The following is a 17,295-nucleotide window of genomic DNA, read 5'->3' on the forward strand; positions in this document are numbered from 1 at the left end:
TAAATACTCCCACACCCTACCTCCTGTCACCTTGGTGTCTACATGCTAGCTGGACTCGATTGAGTATGAATTGGCATGGGCCTGTAGTACGGTGATTCTGCTCTCTCCTAGTTCAGACCAGAACTGTGTCAAAGCTGGACCAAGAGCTTCTCATTCAGGCCAGAACATTGAGTTTTCTCAGAGATAGAGTGTTGTATAGTGGTGATGGCCATAGGCTGACCCCACACTGAGTGCTCAAATCTCAGCCCCCCACTTACTAGCTGCTGCCACCACTGGGACTTCCCCTGAACCTGCCACATGTCGCCTCTCATGGGAAATTCCTGACACTGTTCCCCTTGCCCATCACCTGCTGCTTGTCTTCCTGCTGCTCTCAGCTGGTGTAGGGTTTAGGTGCATGTGGTTTACTGAGCAGGTGTTTCAATAGGGCAGAAGGATGGGGCAGTGGAAGGCTCCCAGGTAGGGATGGTGTCTCTCCGGGGCTCAGCTTCATTCGGTCAATTCCTTTGAGGGTTGGCCAAGTTCAGGGGTATGGACAGAGCTTGGAATTGGGCTTCCTGCAGTGCAAGACAAAGGGTGAAGTGGAAGGAGAAGAGGTTGTGGTCAGGAGCTCAGGCCTGGCTTACCCTGCCTTGACGCCATTCCTACTGTTCTGAATTCGAGTCTTGCCTTCCAATTATAAAGTAGGAAGCTAGGACATATTTTATGGAACAACTTGATTTATGGCCTTCAAATACCTGGACTAGCACTCTGCAGTAGGACTTTGTGTGATGATAAAAATGTTCTCTGATATCGGATGTGGCTACTGGGTACTTGAAACTTGGGAATTACAAAGAGGGATCTGAGTTCTAAGTTTTATTTAATTTTAATTAACTTAAATTGAACACACTACCTGTGGCTGGTGGTTTCTGCATTGGCCAGTATAATTTGGCCACATGCAATGTGCACCCCACTGCACCCTGACTCTGGCTCCCTGAATGTTAGGGTGGCCCTGGCTGTCTGAGAGCCTAGCGCTTGTCCTGTCCCACACACTGTGGGTCCTGCACATGGTGTGGTCACATGCTCCGAAAGGCCCTTCCTATGATGAGCTTGGCCTCCACTGAGATCAAATGTGCATGGTGTGGTTCCTACCACATCTGGACTGTGCTAAGGCTCAGGGAGAATTCCCATTCTTTCCATCTTTAGGATTCCCAGTCCTAAAATGAAAAGATCTATGGAGAGTTGGAGGTAAAACCCAGGTGTTGAGAACATTTGTCACTAACAAGTGGTAGCAGAGGATTGAGAGTGAGGAAGGACAGATTTATACTTTGCAGATTTATTCTTCCCTCAGGCTTTCTAAGGCACTGAAGGCCTGATAATGTAGGCATACTCAGGACATCTGCTGAAAGCCCTTCACAATGGCAGCCACCAGCACCAGAATAGTAGCCTTCAAGGATTATTTTCTATATTTGCAAAAAGATAACTTTATGACCACCAGTGTGTTCTTCCTGACAGGGTCCCTCCTAGGGACTTGGCTGTGCTGCTGTGCAACAAATCCAATGCATTTTACAGTCTTGAGAAATGGAACGAGGCATTTGTGGCTGCCAAGGAGTGTCTCCAGTGGGATCCAACCTACATAAAGGTGCGGTGACAGCTGGGGCTGCGGTTGTTGCTTCCTTTCTTTTAACTTGCCTCTCTTCCCGCTTCTTTTTAAAACAAAAGTTTGGGGAGTGCTTCTCATCCAACTGTCCTTCTGCTTCAGACAGATGCCCAGAGGGCACGTGAGCAGTATCTGAGAAGAGTGGAAGAGGTGTTGAAATTCACTTGCCAAGTGCGAGTGGAGCTGGGCTTCGAGGTGGGTGGGGTGCTGTGTAGCTCATGGTGGAGCTCAGTTTTCTTCTGATGGAGTCATGCCAAGCATGAACACATCTGTTCATGTTGTCTGATGTCTGAAAGTTTCAGTTTTAGCAAAGCTTTATTTCATAAGCAAGCTGGGTGGATAATAGGACAGCGATTCTTCAGGAGGCATTTCTTCAGCCCCTTTGGAGGGATCAGGGAAGTTTGAGAGGCCAATGAAAGCCTTAAAGGTGTTAATAATGCTCACTAAAAGCATTTGATTGTTTTTTCAGCAAAAATGATATGAGTGCCAGGCAGGGGTAAGGAGAAGGATCAAAACAGGGGAGGGAAAAGCACAAGGGACTGTGGTAATGGTGCATGGGTGAATTGGTGGTGGGAATTTTATGGGGAGTATACCTAAGAGGAGAACACACACATTGTACAAAAAGGAAGAATGATGTAAAATATATATAAAATCTAAAAAAAATGCTTTGAGTGCCCACTCAGCAAGGCACCTTCATGTTCTGGGTAGAGCTCAAGGCAGACAAGAAAAGTGGAAGACCTATTCCTGCCCTTGAGTCATTCACAGTCAAGCTGGAGAAAGGAGAAGCATGTGCAAAATCTGAGCCCTTAAACTAGAGTGCAATTCTGGTGCCATCCGAGGCACCATATAATTAAGCATCAAATGAGTGGTATAAACCATGTATAGTGAGGCTCTATGAGATAGTGGGCGTAGCCCAGCCATTGCTCTCCCGGGCTCTGCAGTGGGCTGGTTTCAACAGCTTGGATGAGTTATGACTTCATTTCCCCTGCTGTGAAATGAAATAATACCTATACCTTCGAGTTGTTTTGAGAATGAAGAGCTGTTAGGTAAAGTGATTGGCACTCATGGGTAGGAGTTTGTGTACTTCTTTCCTGATCTGCATTGTATGTGTGGCTGCTGGAAACAGAACACGAGGGGAAGTAGGTGAAGGGGTGTGACTCCAGATCACTCCAACCTTGAGAGAGGAATTTATGTATTTTATATTGTTGAGGATAAACTGAGGCATGTCAAAAGTGTGTTTTTTTTTTTTGTATAGAGGCATGTTTTATTTGTTTGTTTATACACGCACTGGATACAGTCAGAAGCGCAGGAGGGTGAGAGAATTCACCAGAGCCAGAGCGGGGAACAGAGGAGGCAGAAGGATCGAGGTACACTGCTGAGGGGAGCAGCAGGCGGCAGGAGAGGTCTGTGCGCCATGTGGGACCCTCCTCCAGTGGCCGGGGAGCAGCCGGGGATCGAGCCGGCGCCTTAGAGGCCGCCGGCAGTTTAGCAACCCAGCGCTCAACCGCTGCGCCACTGGGGAGGCCCTTTTTTTTTTTTTTTAAGATTTATTTATTTATACATACAAGAACTGGGGTACAGGCCAGAGATGTGTGTGTTGGGGGGGGAGTGAGAGGATTCACCAGAGACAGAGTGGGGAACAGAACAGGCAGATTGACTGAAATACACTGCTGAGGGGAGCTGCAGGTGAGTCAGGAGAGGTCTGCTGCGCCATGTGGGTAGCTCCCTGGCCAGGGATTGAATCCGTGCTGCAGTGGCCGTGGGTAGCTTTATAGGTTGCATCTTAACCCCTTGTGCCACCACGGAGGCCCCGGCATGTCAAAAGTTTTAATGAGTTTATTTGAGGAAAAAAATCAATTTGAAGAGGACAGTGCCACGGGGGAAGTGGTGGTCCATTTAGGCAGGAGTTTGGGGAGAGACCTTCATAGAGAAAAAGCAGAAGCAACACAGGGAATTTTATCAATTGGCTGTAGAGGAAAGTCTAGTTGACTGTTACTGATTGATTGTCTTTAGTACTTTGATCTCTAGGCCTTTTACAGGCCTAGGTTTTCTTTTGCTTCTAAAAGCCACCACGGCCATAGAGATACCGCAGTCTAATGACCTCCTTTTAATAAATTTAACAATTCCCCCCCTTTTGATCATCTTCTCATATATGGGAGCTTGACCAAAAGGTGCTGATGTCCGTCCCCATCAGAGTTAAGTTGTGAGACAGGTAGGACGCGGGGTCAGATTCCTGGAAGACGTCCTTTTGCAGTTCATCTCATTGCGGGACTTGTTTCTGCTTCTCTTAGAGCAGTGAGGCCATCTGAGGCATGGCTGGCAGCTGCAGAAATGCTCTGAAGACCTTTGAGAGAGTGAAGCGTACCATGCAGACTGCACTGATAGCTCTTAGGTGGATGCGATACCAAGAGATTGAAGTAGTCCCCTTAGCCCGGGCCCCATTAACCAAACCAGTTGGTATCAAATACATCAAAGAATATAACTCCATTCCTCCTCCCTGTCCATCCCTCTCCCAAATGTCCTCAGTTGCTTGGTTCAGTGACTGGAGCCCTGCAAATTAGACTGACAAGAGACAGGTTAACAAGAAAAAAGCAGGGGCTCCCTGGTGGCTCAAGGGGTTAAGCGTCAGCACTGTGAAGCAATCCGCAGCTACTGCAAGAGTTCTAGCTCCGGCCAGGGAGGTGACCCACATGGCACAGCAGACCTCCTCTGGCTCGCCCGCTGCTCCCCTCAGCAGTGTATTTTCAGTAGATCCACCTGTTCTGCTTCCCACTGTGGCTCTGGTGAATGTTTTCACACACACACCCCAACCCCGCCTCTGTCCTATACCCCAGTTCTTGTATGTATACATAAATACATCTTTAAAAAAAAGAAAAAAGCATATAAATTTTATTGAGTGCTAATATTACCCGACATGAGCCTTCCTAGAAAGGAAGTTGAAAACTCCCAAAGGAGCAGACAGGCCCGAGTAAGATGACACACCGTTTTATTTATTTACTTATTTGTGTTAGAAATACATGTTTTTATTTTATTTTATTAATTTGCTATTTATTTTCGTTCATCGTTGTTCATTTCTGGACAGTATTGATTTCTCCCCTCAGGTCTAGTCCCAGTACCTCTCCCACCACCATGGCGGCTTTGAGCCATCACCTTAGTCCGTTGTGCTCTTCCCTGCCTTGTTTTACTCCCTTCCGCCCCCTCAGGGGGGAGCTATTGTCAACTTGTAAGTTTTGTCATTTTCCTGATTCTGTGTTTGGTTTCACACCATTTTAAACAAATATCCATAGATAGGGCCTCCCTGGTGGCTCAGTGGGTTGAGCACAGCGCTGAGGAGCTGTCCGCAGCCTCCTGCAGCATGGGTTCAATTCCCGGCTGGCTAGGGAGATTCCCACATAGTGCAGCAGACCTCTCCTGTCTCCCCACTGCTCCCCTCAGCAGTGCTTTTCTGTCAATCTGCCTGTTTTGTTCGCCACTCTGTCTCTGGTGAATCCTCTCACCCCCCCTCCCCCCAACCTCTGGCCTGTACTCAAGTTCTTGTATGCACAAATAAATAAATCTTAAAAAAAAAAAAAATCCATAGATAGCAAAGATGTGACCAGACAGAGAAGGAGTTTTAGGCTTTTAGAGGCCTCTAAAGGTGGGGAGGTCAATAAATGGGGGAGCTAATGGAAGTTTAAGAGCTGTCTTAGCAAGGCTTGTTGTGCTGGCCCCTTCCAGTGCCAACTTTTTCTGTCCTTTTTCATGGCCATAAAAATTCCCCAGGAGAGAGGTTTTAAGGCAGTCCCCACTTCTCAGAGTTCTGATTTTAATCAGATAAAAGACGCTCTGGGAAGGCTTTCTTTCTACGTCAGTTGATTGTCAGATATTTTCAACTCAAAATAATCCTCATGCAAAGTGTCATATTTTGGTGTGGTATAATCTAATGCCCCTCACCTCCTTCCACACACATTAATTTCTTTGTTCCAATTGCTGTCAAGACTGACTTTTTTTTTTTTAAAGATTATTTATTTATTTATTTATGCATAAATAAGTAAGAGCTGGGGTACAGGCCAGAGATGCAGGGGGCGAGAGGATTCACCAGAGACAAGAGTGGGGAACAGAACAGGCAGGTTGACCGAAGTACACTGCTGAGGGGAGCAGCGGGCGAGACTGGAGAGGTCTGCTGTGCCATGTGGGTTGCTTCCTGGCCAGCTGGGGATCACACTGGTGCTGCAGAGGCTGTGGATTGCTTCATAGTGCAGTGCTTAACCCCTTGCGCCACCAGGGAGGCCCAACTCTAATTGACTTTTAAATGAAAGTTAAAACAAATCAATAAATTTTCAGAGATTTGGTGGTAAGTGGAATTTTGAAGTGCTTGCTTTTCTGTGAACGCTGTTGACGCACACCTTCTGTTATCTGAGACAGAAAATGGCTTTGGAAGGTGTTGATGCCAATTCACTTAGCAAGAGTAGGGAAGGCAGTATCATTTTGTTCCTACGCAAGAGTCCTAGGGTTGATATACAGGCAGAATCAGATAATTTTCTTCTGTTAATCACTGTAATTATCCTAGCTCTATGGAAATAAAAAAAATTCTGCCATATAATGCCTATAATGTAGAGCTCTGTAAATCTCAATGCCTATAACTACGATTCCCCCCTACAGAACCAGTGGAAATTGTATTAACTTTGACTGAGTGGAGCAAGGAACACTTGTGTTTACATGACAATCTCCTCTTCCTGACCATTACCGAAGCCATAGGATTTTTTCATTCTTCTCTTTACCTGCAGGCTGTGGTTTGAGGCGTGAATAAATAAACCACACATATAATTGCAACCAGGCCCACTTCCTTCTCTGTGCCATATTTTAGATGCAGTATAAATCATGGATTGGAAAGTGATTCTTGGCAGTTAAAAAAAAAGTGGCACAGAATGTAATGGGCTTGTTAGAAACCTGTGTTTACATGAAGCGAGACCCCTAGAATCCTCTTCTCCATGCCATCAATCTTGTCTTCCCTTTCAGCAGCAGGTTAGAAGAGATGGGTGTATTCAATTTTGCTTTTTTCCTGTTCCAGGGATATTATCGTGCTGGTTATTCCTTGTTGAGGTTGGTCCAGCCTTACGAAGCTGCTCACATGTTTTTCGAGGGTCTACGCCTCCTGCAAGGCAACCAAGACCAGTCCCAGGTTGCTGATTTCCTTGTGGGAATCTTCACTACCATGGGCAGTAAGTTGCTTTTCTTTCTTTTTTTTTTTTCCTTGTTTTTTTAAAAGAAATCCTTGTTGTTATTTGACTGGCTTCTGGAGACTTGGGCTCCTAGGGAAATAATTCCAAGTTGTTTCTCTGTGGCTGATTTAAGGAGTTTGAAACTGATTAGAATGAAACTGATTTCCACATAGGGAAACATTTTGAAAGTTTGGCTGGCTCATGCCTTTGTAAAAACAACTAAGTTCTTTTGCACACTTGACTTCAGACTTTCCAAATTTTGTCTCAGACTTCTTAAGTTTTCTGTATTGCTATTCAAAGAGATTTCCCTACTTATAATCCTTGTTTTATATGCTATTTGCTCTTCCCCATGATTTTACAGGTATTTTTAAATATTTAAAAATATATTTATGGAAATTTTGCATGCTTTCATACAATACATGTGCTCTTTACCCATCATTGGGAATTGATAGCCCTGGAAGAGGTGCCATATTATTCTGACACCTGACTTGTCCCCTTGGATGTTCTTGTGCATGAATTTGAGAAATGAGTTGAGGCTTGAGGATCATGAGACACAGTAGGTCGATGGATCCCTCGGTTATCATCGTTTTGCCATGAACTAGCTGCACCATCCACCATGAAACCTGACCTCATTTGTCATAGTTTCTCATGGGTTGAGTGAAAATACTTGTCACACCTTTCTTTTTTTCCCCTTTATTTTTTACATCATTGTTCATTTTTATATTATATTGTTTTTTTTTTTTTGAGGCATGTTTTATTTATTATTTATTTGTTTGTTTTGTTTTTGTTTATACAAGCACTGGGTACAGTCAGAAGCGCGGGAGGGTGAGAGAATTCACCAGAGCCAGAGCGGGGAGCAGAGCAGGCAGAAGGACCGAAGTACACTGCTGAGGGGAGCAGCGGGTGGCAGGAGAGGTCTGCGCGCCATGCGGGACCCTCCTCCGGTGGCCGGGGAGCAGCCGGGGATCGAACTGGCGCCGCAGAGGCTGCGGGCAGCTTCGCAACCCAGCGCTCAACCGCTGCGCCACCGGGGAGGCCCTTCATCATTGTTCATTTTTTAAACAATATTTGCTTCCCCTAACTCGCTCAAGTGTAGTCCCCATAGAATTTCCTTCACCAGTGCACCCATGCACCATCACCACATTGCCTGTGCTCCTCCCTCCTTCCCTCTAGATCCCTCTCCCTCCTCCTCCCCTGCAGGATGTTTGTGATTTATAAACATCTGTTTTTGTTTTGTTGTTTGTATTGTTATTATTTTTTTACACTGATGTCTTATTTGGTTCTCCTACCTTTCTTAAAGGAAGTGGGTCCCTTAAGCTTCCATTTACTCCTTTGTAAATGGAGATTGGTTGCGCTATTTTACTGGTTGGTTGGAGGGATTAATAGAAGCACCTATCAGTGGGCTTAGCAAATAGAAAGAGTGTTAACTCACAGGATGCCAACTCTTAGTTAAGAGGTTAATTTTAAGAGTGAACTTAAAATGCTGCTACTTTGATTCTGTAGAGCTTTCTATTTTGAAAATGACATGACAATCCTGATTATCTTCGTCCTGATTATCTTTAAATTTACCATATTTCTTTGTGTAGAACTAATTGGAGGACTTTTCCCAAATGTTCTACTTAGACTTTTTCCCAATTTAAAATCTTCTTTTGGAATTTTCTTTCAGGTGATCCCTTTGTTTTGCAAAGTTTCTTGCCCTGCTTTGACCGTATTTTCACAGCTGGATTCTCAACAGAAGTGTGGCGATCTGTAATAGAAAAATTGTCAAAGAAAGGATTATGGCATGTAAGTAAAAGGACATGGCTGTCTTGTAGGGAAAATAGATTCTTGATGCTGGCATTGGGAGATTTCTCTGCTGGTCTTGGGAGATTATAATTTTTTATATGTTTCTATTGATACCAAATAACTTTATAACTGTAATATCATCAAAGATGGCACGTTGCTGAGATATATTAACTTACTAGTTTCTTTCTTTTCTTTTTTTTTTAAGATTTATTAATTTATGCAAGCACTGGGTACAGTCAGAAGTGCGGGAGGGTGAGAGAATTCACCAGAGCCAGAGCCGGGAACAGAATGGGCAGACTAATGAAATACACTGCTGAGGGGAGCAGGGGGCATGGCAGGAGAGGTCTGTCGCGCCATGTGGGACCCTCGCAGGCAGCCGGGGATCGAACCGGCACTGCAGAGGATGCAGGCAGATTCGCAGCCCAGCGCTCAACCACTGTGCCATGAGGGGAGGCCCTTTATTTCTTTTTAAGATAGGAAAAATACTCAGTTTGTGTCAACCTCATGTCTTGCTGTGTCACTTGTCTTCAAAAAAATGTAAAGTCTAGGTGATAGTGGTAATGTGGAATGAGGAAAATAAACAATTGTATGTTCATCTTCATAATTCTTTTTATATTGCTGTAAGGGCAGGACAGGACACAGTGCAGGTTTTCTAGGATCCCATGCAGACCGGGTAAAGGAGGAGTCAGAGTCCTCAGTGGTTTTTTTGCAGGTCTTTTATTGGGGTTCACCAGGCATATGGCAGGCAGGGGTGCTGGGGAGCCAGGAGGCTGGCAGTCCTCCCAACCCCCAGCAAATCCTCACTCTATCTGGGCTCTCTGGCGTTCTCTGCTTCTGCTGCTTCTTCTCGGCTTCTCTCTCGGCTTCTCTTTTGGCTTCTGCTGCTGCTGGCGTCCCCATGACGCCGCCCTTAAAAGCACAGTCTTAGCCCAGGTGAATCCCATCTACCTATGCCCACACCCTATTCCAGGTGCCCGCCATCAGGCATGCATTCAGGACCTCAAGGATCCATCATCTATCCTGATGGCAGGAGGGCAGAAAAGCCTGACATTTTTCCTTACCCTACAATTGCATTTGCTAGTGTGGGCCCAGATGACCTGCCTGTGCTGCCCAGAGGATTTTTGTAGAACTTTAAGGGGCTGCTAACATGTGGGTAGCTGAAAAATGAGGCCCTAGGGCCCAAGGCCAGGGCCACAGTCGAGTAGCATAGTGGACTGTGGAGACTAGGCCTGAGTGTTACGCAGATACGCAGATACCTTCTTCTTCTTTTTTTTTTTTAATAAGAAGTGCTTTGCTTCTTTTCTTTTTAAGATGTATTTATTTATTTATTTATACAAGCACTGGGTACAGTCAGAAGCGCGGGAGGGTGAGAGAATTCACCAGAGCAGAGTGGGGAACAGAACAGGCAGAAGGACCGAAGTACACTGCTGAGGGGAGCAGCAGGCGGCAGGAGAGGTCTGCCTGCCATGTGAGACCCTCTCCGGTGGCCGGGGATCGAACCGGCGCTGCAGAGGCTGTGGGCAGCTTCACAGCCCAGCGCTCAACCTCTGCGTCACTAGGGGAGGCCCACAGATATCCTCTTGAATCCTAATCCTCTACTTGCTATTTTGGGCTAACTACTTCCCTCTGAGTTTCATTTCCTCATTTATAAATTGCAGGATGTAAACCTGTTCCCTCAGGGATTAGAAGGATTAGAAATAATGAGCCAAGAGCACCTCCTAAGAATATCAGCTAATGTTTATTGGGGGCTTACAGTGTGCCAGGCACTGAGCTAAAGGAGTTTTGTAATGCCTGGCATATGCCAAGTCCCCCAAGAATAGTAGTCATTGATGGTGGCTTAGAAGCACTCATGAGAATGGGCCAGTCTAGGCTGGGGTTTAGTTAAAAGGGTCTGCTGTGCTTCCTGATGCTGGCAATCCAGAAAATCACCAAAAACAAGAGCACCCTATAAGGTTGTTAGCATAACTGGATGATCTCAGCAGGGGTCTCTTGGGATATACTCTCTGTGTGACCTAGGAAAAATTGCTTAACTACTCTGGCATTCAGTTTCTTCAGTGAATTTAAATAGGGTTAGTGGTTTTAACTGGCTCTCTGCAAAAAAAAAAAAAACAAAAAAAGTACCAATTTATTGCACTTGCCAATCCCTATAGTGTAAATGCTATCACTTGGTCAATTTCCAAGCTACTAATATGGCTACAGAACCAGGAGCTGGGTAAGGATGTGTCCAGTGAGCTCTCTCTCTAGTGATAGGGACCAGGTGCAGCTCTGCTCAGTAGAGTCTTATGGACCCTGAATACTTGGGACTTCTGAAACACCGATGAGCTAATGAATTGATTAGGATGGGGTTTTCTGAAGGATTTGATGCTTTTGCCTGCTAAGCTTTAAGAACTTTGCAGGAAATTATTTTACCCCACTGCTATTATGTTCTCTGTAATGTGCTTGATACCAGCTCCTGTCCTCAGCTGCCTTTGAGAAAGTGTGGAGGAAGCTTAGCTCACAGCAAGAACAGGAAGCCAGCTAGACTGTTCAAGGGCTCATGATTATTATGGCTTAAGCTGAAAAGCTTGGCAGGTAGCTTAAAAAAGAGATAGCGCTAGAGGGTGTTTTGTTTTGTTGTTCCTGTTAAAGATTAAGATAACTTGTGCTCTAATAACCTGTTTGGAGGACTTTATTACTCCAACATTTTCTTTTTCTCCCCTTCCATCAGTCATTTCTACTACTGTCAGCAAAAAAGGACCGACTACCAAGAAATATCCATGTCCCAGGCTTATCACTGAAAAGTCTCTTTGAGGTAAGGTGGCTTGAATCATGGTTTCAAGTCAAGCCACTCAGGTTTGCATCTTCCCCTTCAGCTTCCTGCCACAAATTTGTTAATTATAAAAATAAGCTTTGAGCCATAACTAATCCAGATTTCACTGATTCCAAACTTTATGGAAGAATTTTAAAATTTCATATTGATGTAGTGACTTCTATGATTCCTTCCATGCATTTGTGGTTTTTCTTTTCTCTTTTCCAGAAATATGTCTTTATTGGATTTTATGAGAAAATGGAAGAGGTTCCCAAGTTAGTCCAGTGGCTCATCTCCCTGGGTGCAAATATTGAGACCATAGGACCGTACCCACTTCATGCCCTCATGAGACTCTGCATCCAAGCGAGTGAGTTCCGACAATACACCCTCCAGGCTGCCCTTCCAGCTCTGAGCTCCTGGAATCTGCTAAGCACAATCAAAACCAGAATGTGATCACTTGATTGTAGAATATTCAAATCATTTGAATAGTCAAATATTTGATTATTCAAATAATTGGTTATTTAAATGTTCGATTATTCAAATGATTCAATTATTCAAATGAATGAAGGCAGCAGGAAAGCAGCATCATTTTATTTCTCCTGGGACCTGGTAGCTGCACGAAGCCCAAGTGGAAAGAATTCTGTTTCTAGACAGTTCCTGCCAATAGGGTAGAGTGCTGGGTCCCAAGGAGGAGACTTGGGACAGCCAGCCTTTGCTGGCCAGAGCCCCATGAGGACCATGGAGTTTACTTCCTCTGACAAAGGCAGCTCAGGCGTGGGGGTAGGATGGAGTGGGGGCAGTCTCCAAGGGAATATTGGCTATTGCCCATACAGTTCAATTGTGGTTTTTTTAAAGGACTCCTATTTTCATAAAAATCTTTTTTTTTAAAAAAAAGTGTCACCTGGCTATAGGCTTTAAATTTTTAAAATTTTTAAATTTTATTAAAATATATTTTAATTTTATTATTAAAATATATATACACCCACACTTTAACCAGAGGCTTGTTTGTCTTTTCGAAGCATATATGACATTACTGTTGGAGGTTATCCATACCATTTAGAACCAGAGAGACAAAAGAACTTGCTTAGGCAGTCTTCCTTTTCTGGAATGGATCATCTCCACCAGATTGAGGTGCTGGGTAGTGAGCAGGGTCTTGAAGACCTGGGCTACCTTCTCTGCTTTAGCCAGATTTGCCCTGTTGTTATCTATTACACCGACTGAGGGATCCAAAAGAAATATTGTTCCTAAAGAGGAATTGGTGGATAAAACATTTAAAAATAAAATTGATTAAAAACAACCTAAGCCACTCCTCCCAGTTTCAAATTGGGAGTTTGGAACTGGGAGTCTAGAACTCAGAGAGGTATGTCTGTGCTTATGAAATTCGTGATTCCCTGTTGTATCTGCTCTTTGATTTAGCTCCTGTGGTTATAGGCTGGCACTGATAAGATCAAGTCTTCAAAGTTTGTCCCTGATATATTCCTCAGAGCGAAGCCCCAGTAGCAAATGGTGTCCACAGATTTGGCAGAAGTGTGTGGCTTTCCTTCCTCTTGGAGCAATGAGGAGGAGTCTGGGGAAGGAATTTAAACCACATGTCCTATTGTTAGTTGGGTGGCATTGGAGATATTGACTTATTTTTCATTTTTAAGATTTATTTATTTATGCAGGGCCTCCCCGGTGGCGCAGCGGTTGAGCGCTGGGTTGCGAAGCTGCCCGCAGCCTCTGCAGCACCGGTTCGATCCCCGGCTGCTCCCCGGCCACCGCAGGAGGGTCCCACTTCGGTCCTTCTGCCTGCTCTGCTCCCCGCTCTGGCTCTGGTGAATTCTCTCACCCTCCTGCACTTCTGACTGTACCCAGTGCTTGTATAAATAAATAAAATAAATAAAATTAAAAAAAAAGATTTATTTATTTATGCATACAAAAACTGAAGTACAGGCCAGAGGTGCGTGGGGGTGAGAGGCTTCACCAGAGACAGAGTGGGGAACAGAACTAACAGATCAACTGAAACACACTGCCAAGGGGAGCAGCCGGCGAGTCAGAAGAGGTCTGCTGCACCATGTGGGTAGCTTCCTGGCTCGGATCAAACTCATACTGCAGTGGCTGCCGATAGCTTCATAGTGCTGAGACTTCAACTCCTGTGCCACCAGGGAGTCCCTGTTATGAATAACTTTCCACAGCTCATCCTTTTAGTTTACCTACTTCTTTCTCCCACATCTGTTCCTGGTGCATGGTAATGTATGTTGGGGTCTCCATGTGGTCCCCTAGTGTGGTACAGATTGATTTGCTGTGTTGATTTTCTGTATGTAGAAAATAACATCAGTAACTTATTTTATTTCCCTTCAGAGGAAAACCAACTTTTCAGGTGGCTGATGGACCATAGACCTGAGTGGAAAGGCCGCATCAACCAGAAGGATGAGGATGGCTGCACGGTCCTGCATGTGGTGGCCGCCCACTCCCCAGGGTACCTTACCAAGCGTGAGTAGCAGCACCTCCCTGGAGTGTGTGCTTAGCTGGATCATTTCAGCCACAGGAGAACCCCAGAGTGGACCACTGTGTTTTACCATTTATCCTGTGGCAGACTAGGAGGGCTAACCTTTGCCTGACATTAACAGTATTGGCAGGGATAGGTTGGATGCAGGAAGGAGGCAGGTGAGAGAAGAAAGAACATCTGGGCACCAAGTGTTCTTTTTGCTTTCAGTGGCTTCCATCGGCTCAGGGACATGGCTGCTGGCTGTGTTTGTCTCCTCCCTCATCACCCTACTAAGTTGTTCAATTACTAGGTGCTATATTTTATGCTCCCCCTGTGCCACCAGAGGTGAATTGTGCTTCAGACAACAGGGTTCTGCCTTTATGGCACTTAAAATCAAACACCAGAATTGGCTTCCAGACCCAGATAGACCATGTGCAAGAGTGAGGCAGGTGCGGGCAAGCTGGTTCTTTTCCCAAAGACTTACCGGGCTAGCCTGTGCATTGCCACACACCTCTCTTTAGGTCCCCCTGTTGGGAGAGACCCTGTGCAACGAGCAGATGGGCCTTAATCTAAGTCAGTAAGGCATGTGAAAACACATGCGTCTTGGAGGAAGACCTGAGTGACCGGACCTGGTGTTGAGTGCCCAGAATGTGACCTGTGTAGAGTCATGCCTCAGTATCTCCACAGCCAAAAATGAATTAGGAGAAAAACTCCTCTGCTCTAGCTAGTGCATGATTAGATTACGTATAGGACCTGACCACCTGGCCTCCTCCCCAAATAATTAACAGGAAAAGCTTGAAGCATTTCTTCCTCCATTTATAAGATCATGTCACATTATCTCTTACTCATTTTTGAGTTTCTATATCTAACCACCTGTCCTCTGAAAACCACAGGTTACATTTAGTAACAACATACAAAGAATCAAGAATTTGAGAGAGTGGAAATTTTGCCCTGTTTTCTGCTAATAAATGTTTCAACAAAGAAGCAAAAGTAGAAAGATGAGAAGAAGAATGCCCCATGCTGTATTTTTCCCCTTGTTTCCCCTCACCACTTTATGTAAACTTCACCGACGCCGTCATCACCTTGTCACTTTAGTAGGTGGTATCCCCTCAGGTCCCTGTTCTGGTGACACTTGTGGACTTCTAGTGAGTCCTGGACCTGGGATACAACGGTGAAGGAAATCAGACACAGGAGACTGTCATGTCCAGCATGCAGTGAATCTTTATTTTCTTAGTGCTCATTATATACCTTTTCAGAGTGCATTAAGCACAACATCAAAACATACCATACGGTGACAGTTTAAGTGATTAATTATTCTATTTGCTACTGATAACTGCCTGCTCCCGACTTCTGGACACCAAGTGGTCAGGTCCTATACATAATCTAATCATCCACTAGCTAGAGCAGAGGAGTTTTTCTCCTAATTCATTTTTGGCTGTGAAGATACTGAAGTATGACTCTACACAGGTCACATTCCGGGCACTCAACACCAGGTCCGGTTACTCGAGGTTTTCCTCCAAGACACATGTGTTTTCACATGCCTTAGAGACTTAGGTTAAGGCCCATCTGCTTGGCTGTGTGGGGTCTCTCCCAACATCACTCCTTTTTTTTTAAAAAAAGATTTATTTATTTATGTATACCAGAGCTGGGGTATAGGCCAGAGATGCGAGTGGTGAGAGGATTCACCAGAGACAGAGTGAGGAGCAGAACGGGCAGACCGACTGAAATCCACTGCTGAGGGGAGCAGCAGGCAAGACAGGAGAGGTCTGCTGCACCATGTGGATAGCTCCCTGGCTGGGGATTGAACTCACTGCAGTGGCTGCCGATAGCTTCATAGGTTACTTCTTAATCCTTGGCGCCACCAGGGAGGCCCTCTCTACTTTTTTCTGGAAACTCTCACACCTCTCAAGCTTTGTTTTTTCTCTTTTGGATGGAGACAAGCACATTTCTTCTATAAAAAAGTTAGTGCTCTGTGAGGTAAAAGTAATAAAGAACTCCAATCTGGTGGATGGGAGATGAGAAGAAACCTGTGTACCTCTTTGCCAATCCTAAATTTTTTTTATCTGTGAGTCTAAATACTTCTAAGAAAAGGTAATTTTTAAAATTATGTACACATTGATATTTTAAAGGAAAACTTATCTCCTTTACTTGTATATCATAGAACATAAATATACAACAATTTGATATCTTCTGATATCCACTTAAAAATTATGGACATGTGGGGCCTCCCTGGTGGCACAAGGGGTTAAGGCACAACCTATGAAGCTATCTGCAGCCACTGCAGCATGATATCGATCCCCAGCCAGGGAGCTACCCACATACACAGTAGACCTCTCCTGTTTCGCCCACTGCTTCCCTCAGCAGTGTATGTCGGTCAATTTACCTGTTCTATTCCCCACTTAGTCTCTGGTGAATCCTCTCACACACACACCCACTCTTCCCCCCCACACCTCTGGCCTGCACCCCAGTTCTTTTTTTTTTTAAAGATTTATTTATGCATACAAGAGCTGGGATACAGGCCAGAGATATGGGGGGTGAGAGGCATCACCAGAGACAGAGTGGGGAGCAGAACAGGCAGACTGACTGAAATAACACTGCTGAGGGGAGCAGTGGGTGAGACAGGAGAGGTCTGCTGCGCCATGTGGGATTCTCCCCAGCCGGCAGGGAATCAAACCGGCACTGCAGAGGCTGTGGACAGCTTCACATCACTGCGCTCAACCTGCTGCACCACCAGGGAGGCCCTGCTTTGAGATTTTAATGGCATTTACACAGCCTCAACACAGCAGCACCTAAGTTAGTATTTGATGGACTAATTGGGAGAAGGTGTGTTTACGTCAGGACTTGGAATTCTCAGGGTCTAGCTTAGAATTCTGCCCACCAAGTGAGATTGTTAATGGGCAAGAAGTATGACTTTTTAATTTTGTCTTATTTTTGTGAAATGGGAGATGGGCAGGTGTGATGGGGGTGGGGGTGGAGAGGCTGGCAGGAGAATACCCAGTGCAGTTGCCTTGGTGGGGCTGTGCATTTTAGCTTTCTGTGTAGGATCAAGCCTTGATTCCCAAAATTCTGTGCACCCACAGTAAGGCTTTGTTCTCCAAGATACACCTGTTCCATTTTGAAAACTGTTGCATTTGTGATCATAGAGACCCCTTGATACTTGGCACTAGCTATGCCAAAGCAGCATATGGAGCTGGCACCCAGGGGCCTGGGGAAAACATTGACAACAAAAAGACCCTGGTGTGAAAGCAATTGCCATTTTCTTTTCCTGACCCCAGATAGGATTTTTTTTTTTTTTCTTTCTGGAAGAATATTCTGTTTCCTGTCTAGGGAATAAAGAAATCTGAAGTCACAGCTTGCTGTTATCCTTACAGCTGTAACTGTTGCCTAGTAACCAGATTCCCCCTCTCCCTGCTTGTTG

General features: G+C 45.0%; 1 protein-coding gene across 1 annotated transcript in view; it reads left to right on the forward strand.

Annotated features, from left to right (window-relative positions):
* TRANK1 (tetratricopeptide repeat and ankyrin repeat containing 1) overlaps positions 1-17,295 on the forward strand; it is a gene marked incomplete at both ends in the record, with an annotated part of 85,190 nt that overhangs the window by 14,808 nt on the left and 53,087 nt on the right. Inside the window, 6 exons of the mRNA XM_084248413.1 lie at positions 1,492-1,618; positions 6,687-6,837; positions 8,504-8,622; positions 11,330-11,413; positions 11,639-11,777; positions 13,751-13,882. Of these exons, the coding sequence (XP_084104539.1) occupies positions 1,492-1,618; positions 6,687-6,837; positions 8,504-8,622; positions 11,330-11,413; positions 11,639-11,777; positions 13,751-13,882 (752 nt within the window). The remainder of the gene's footprint in view (positions 1-1,491; positions 1,619-6,686; positions 6,838-8,503; positions 8,623-11,329; positions 11,414-11,638; positions 11,778-13,750; positions 13,883-17,295) is intronic.

This window comes from Talpa europaea, assembly GCF_964194135.1.
Source record: "Talpa europaea genome assembly, chromosome: 11".
Taxonomy (NCBI): Eukaryota; Metazoa; Chordata; class Mammalia; order Eulipotyphla; family Talpidae; genus Talpa; species Talpa europaea.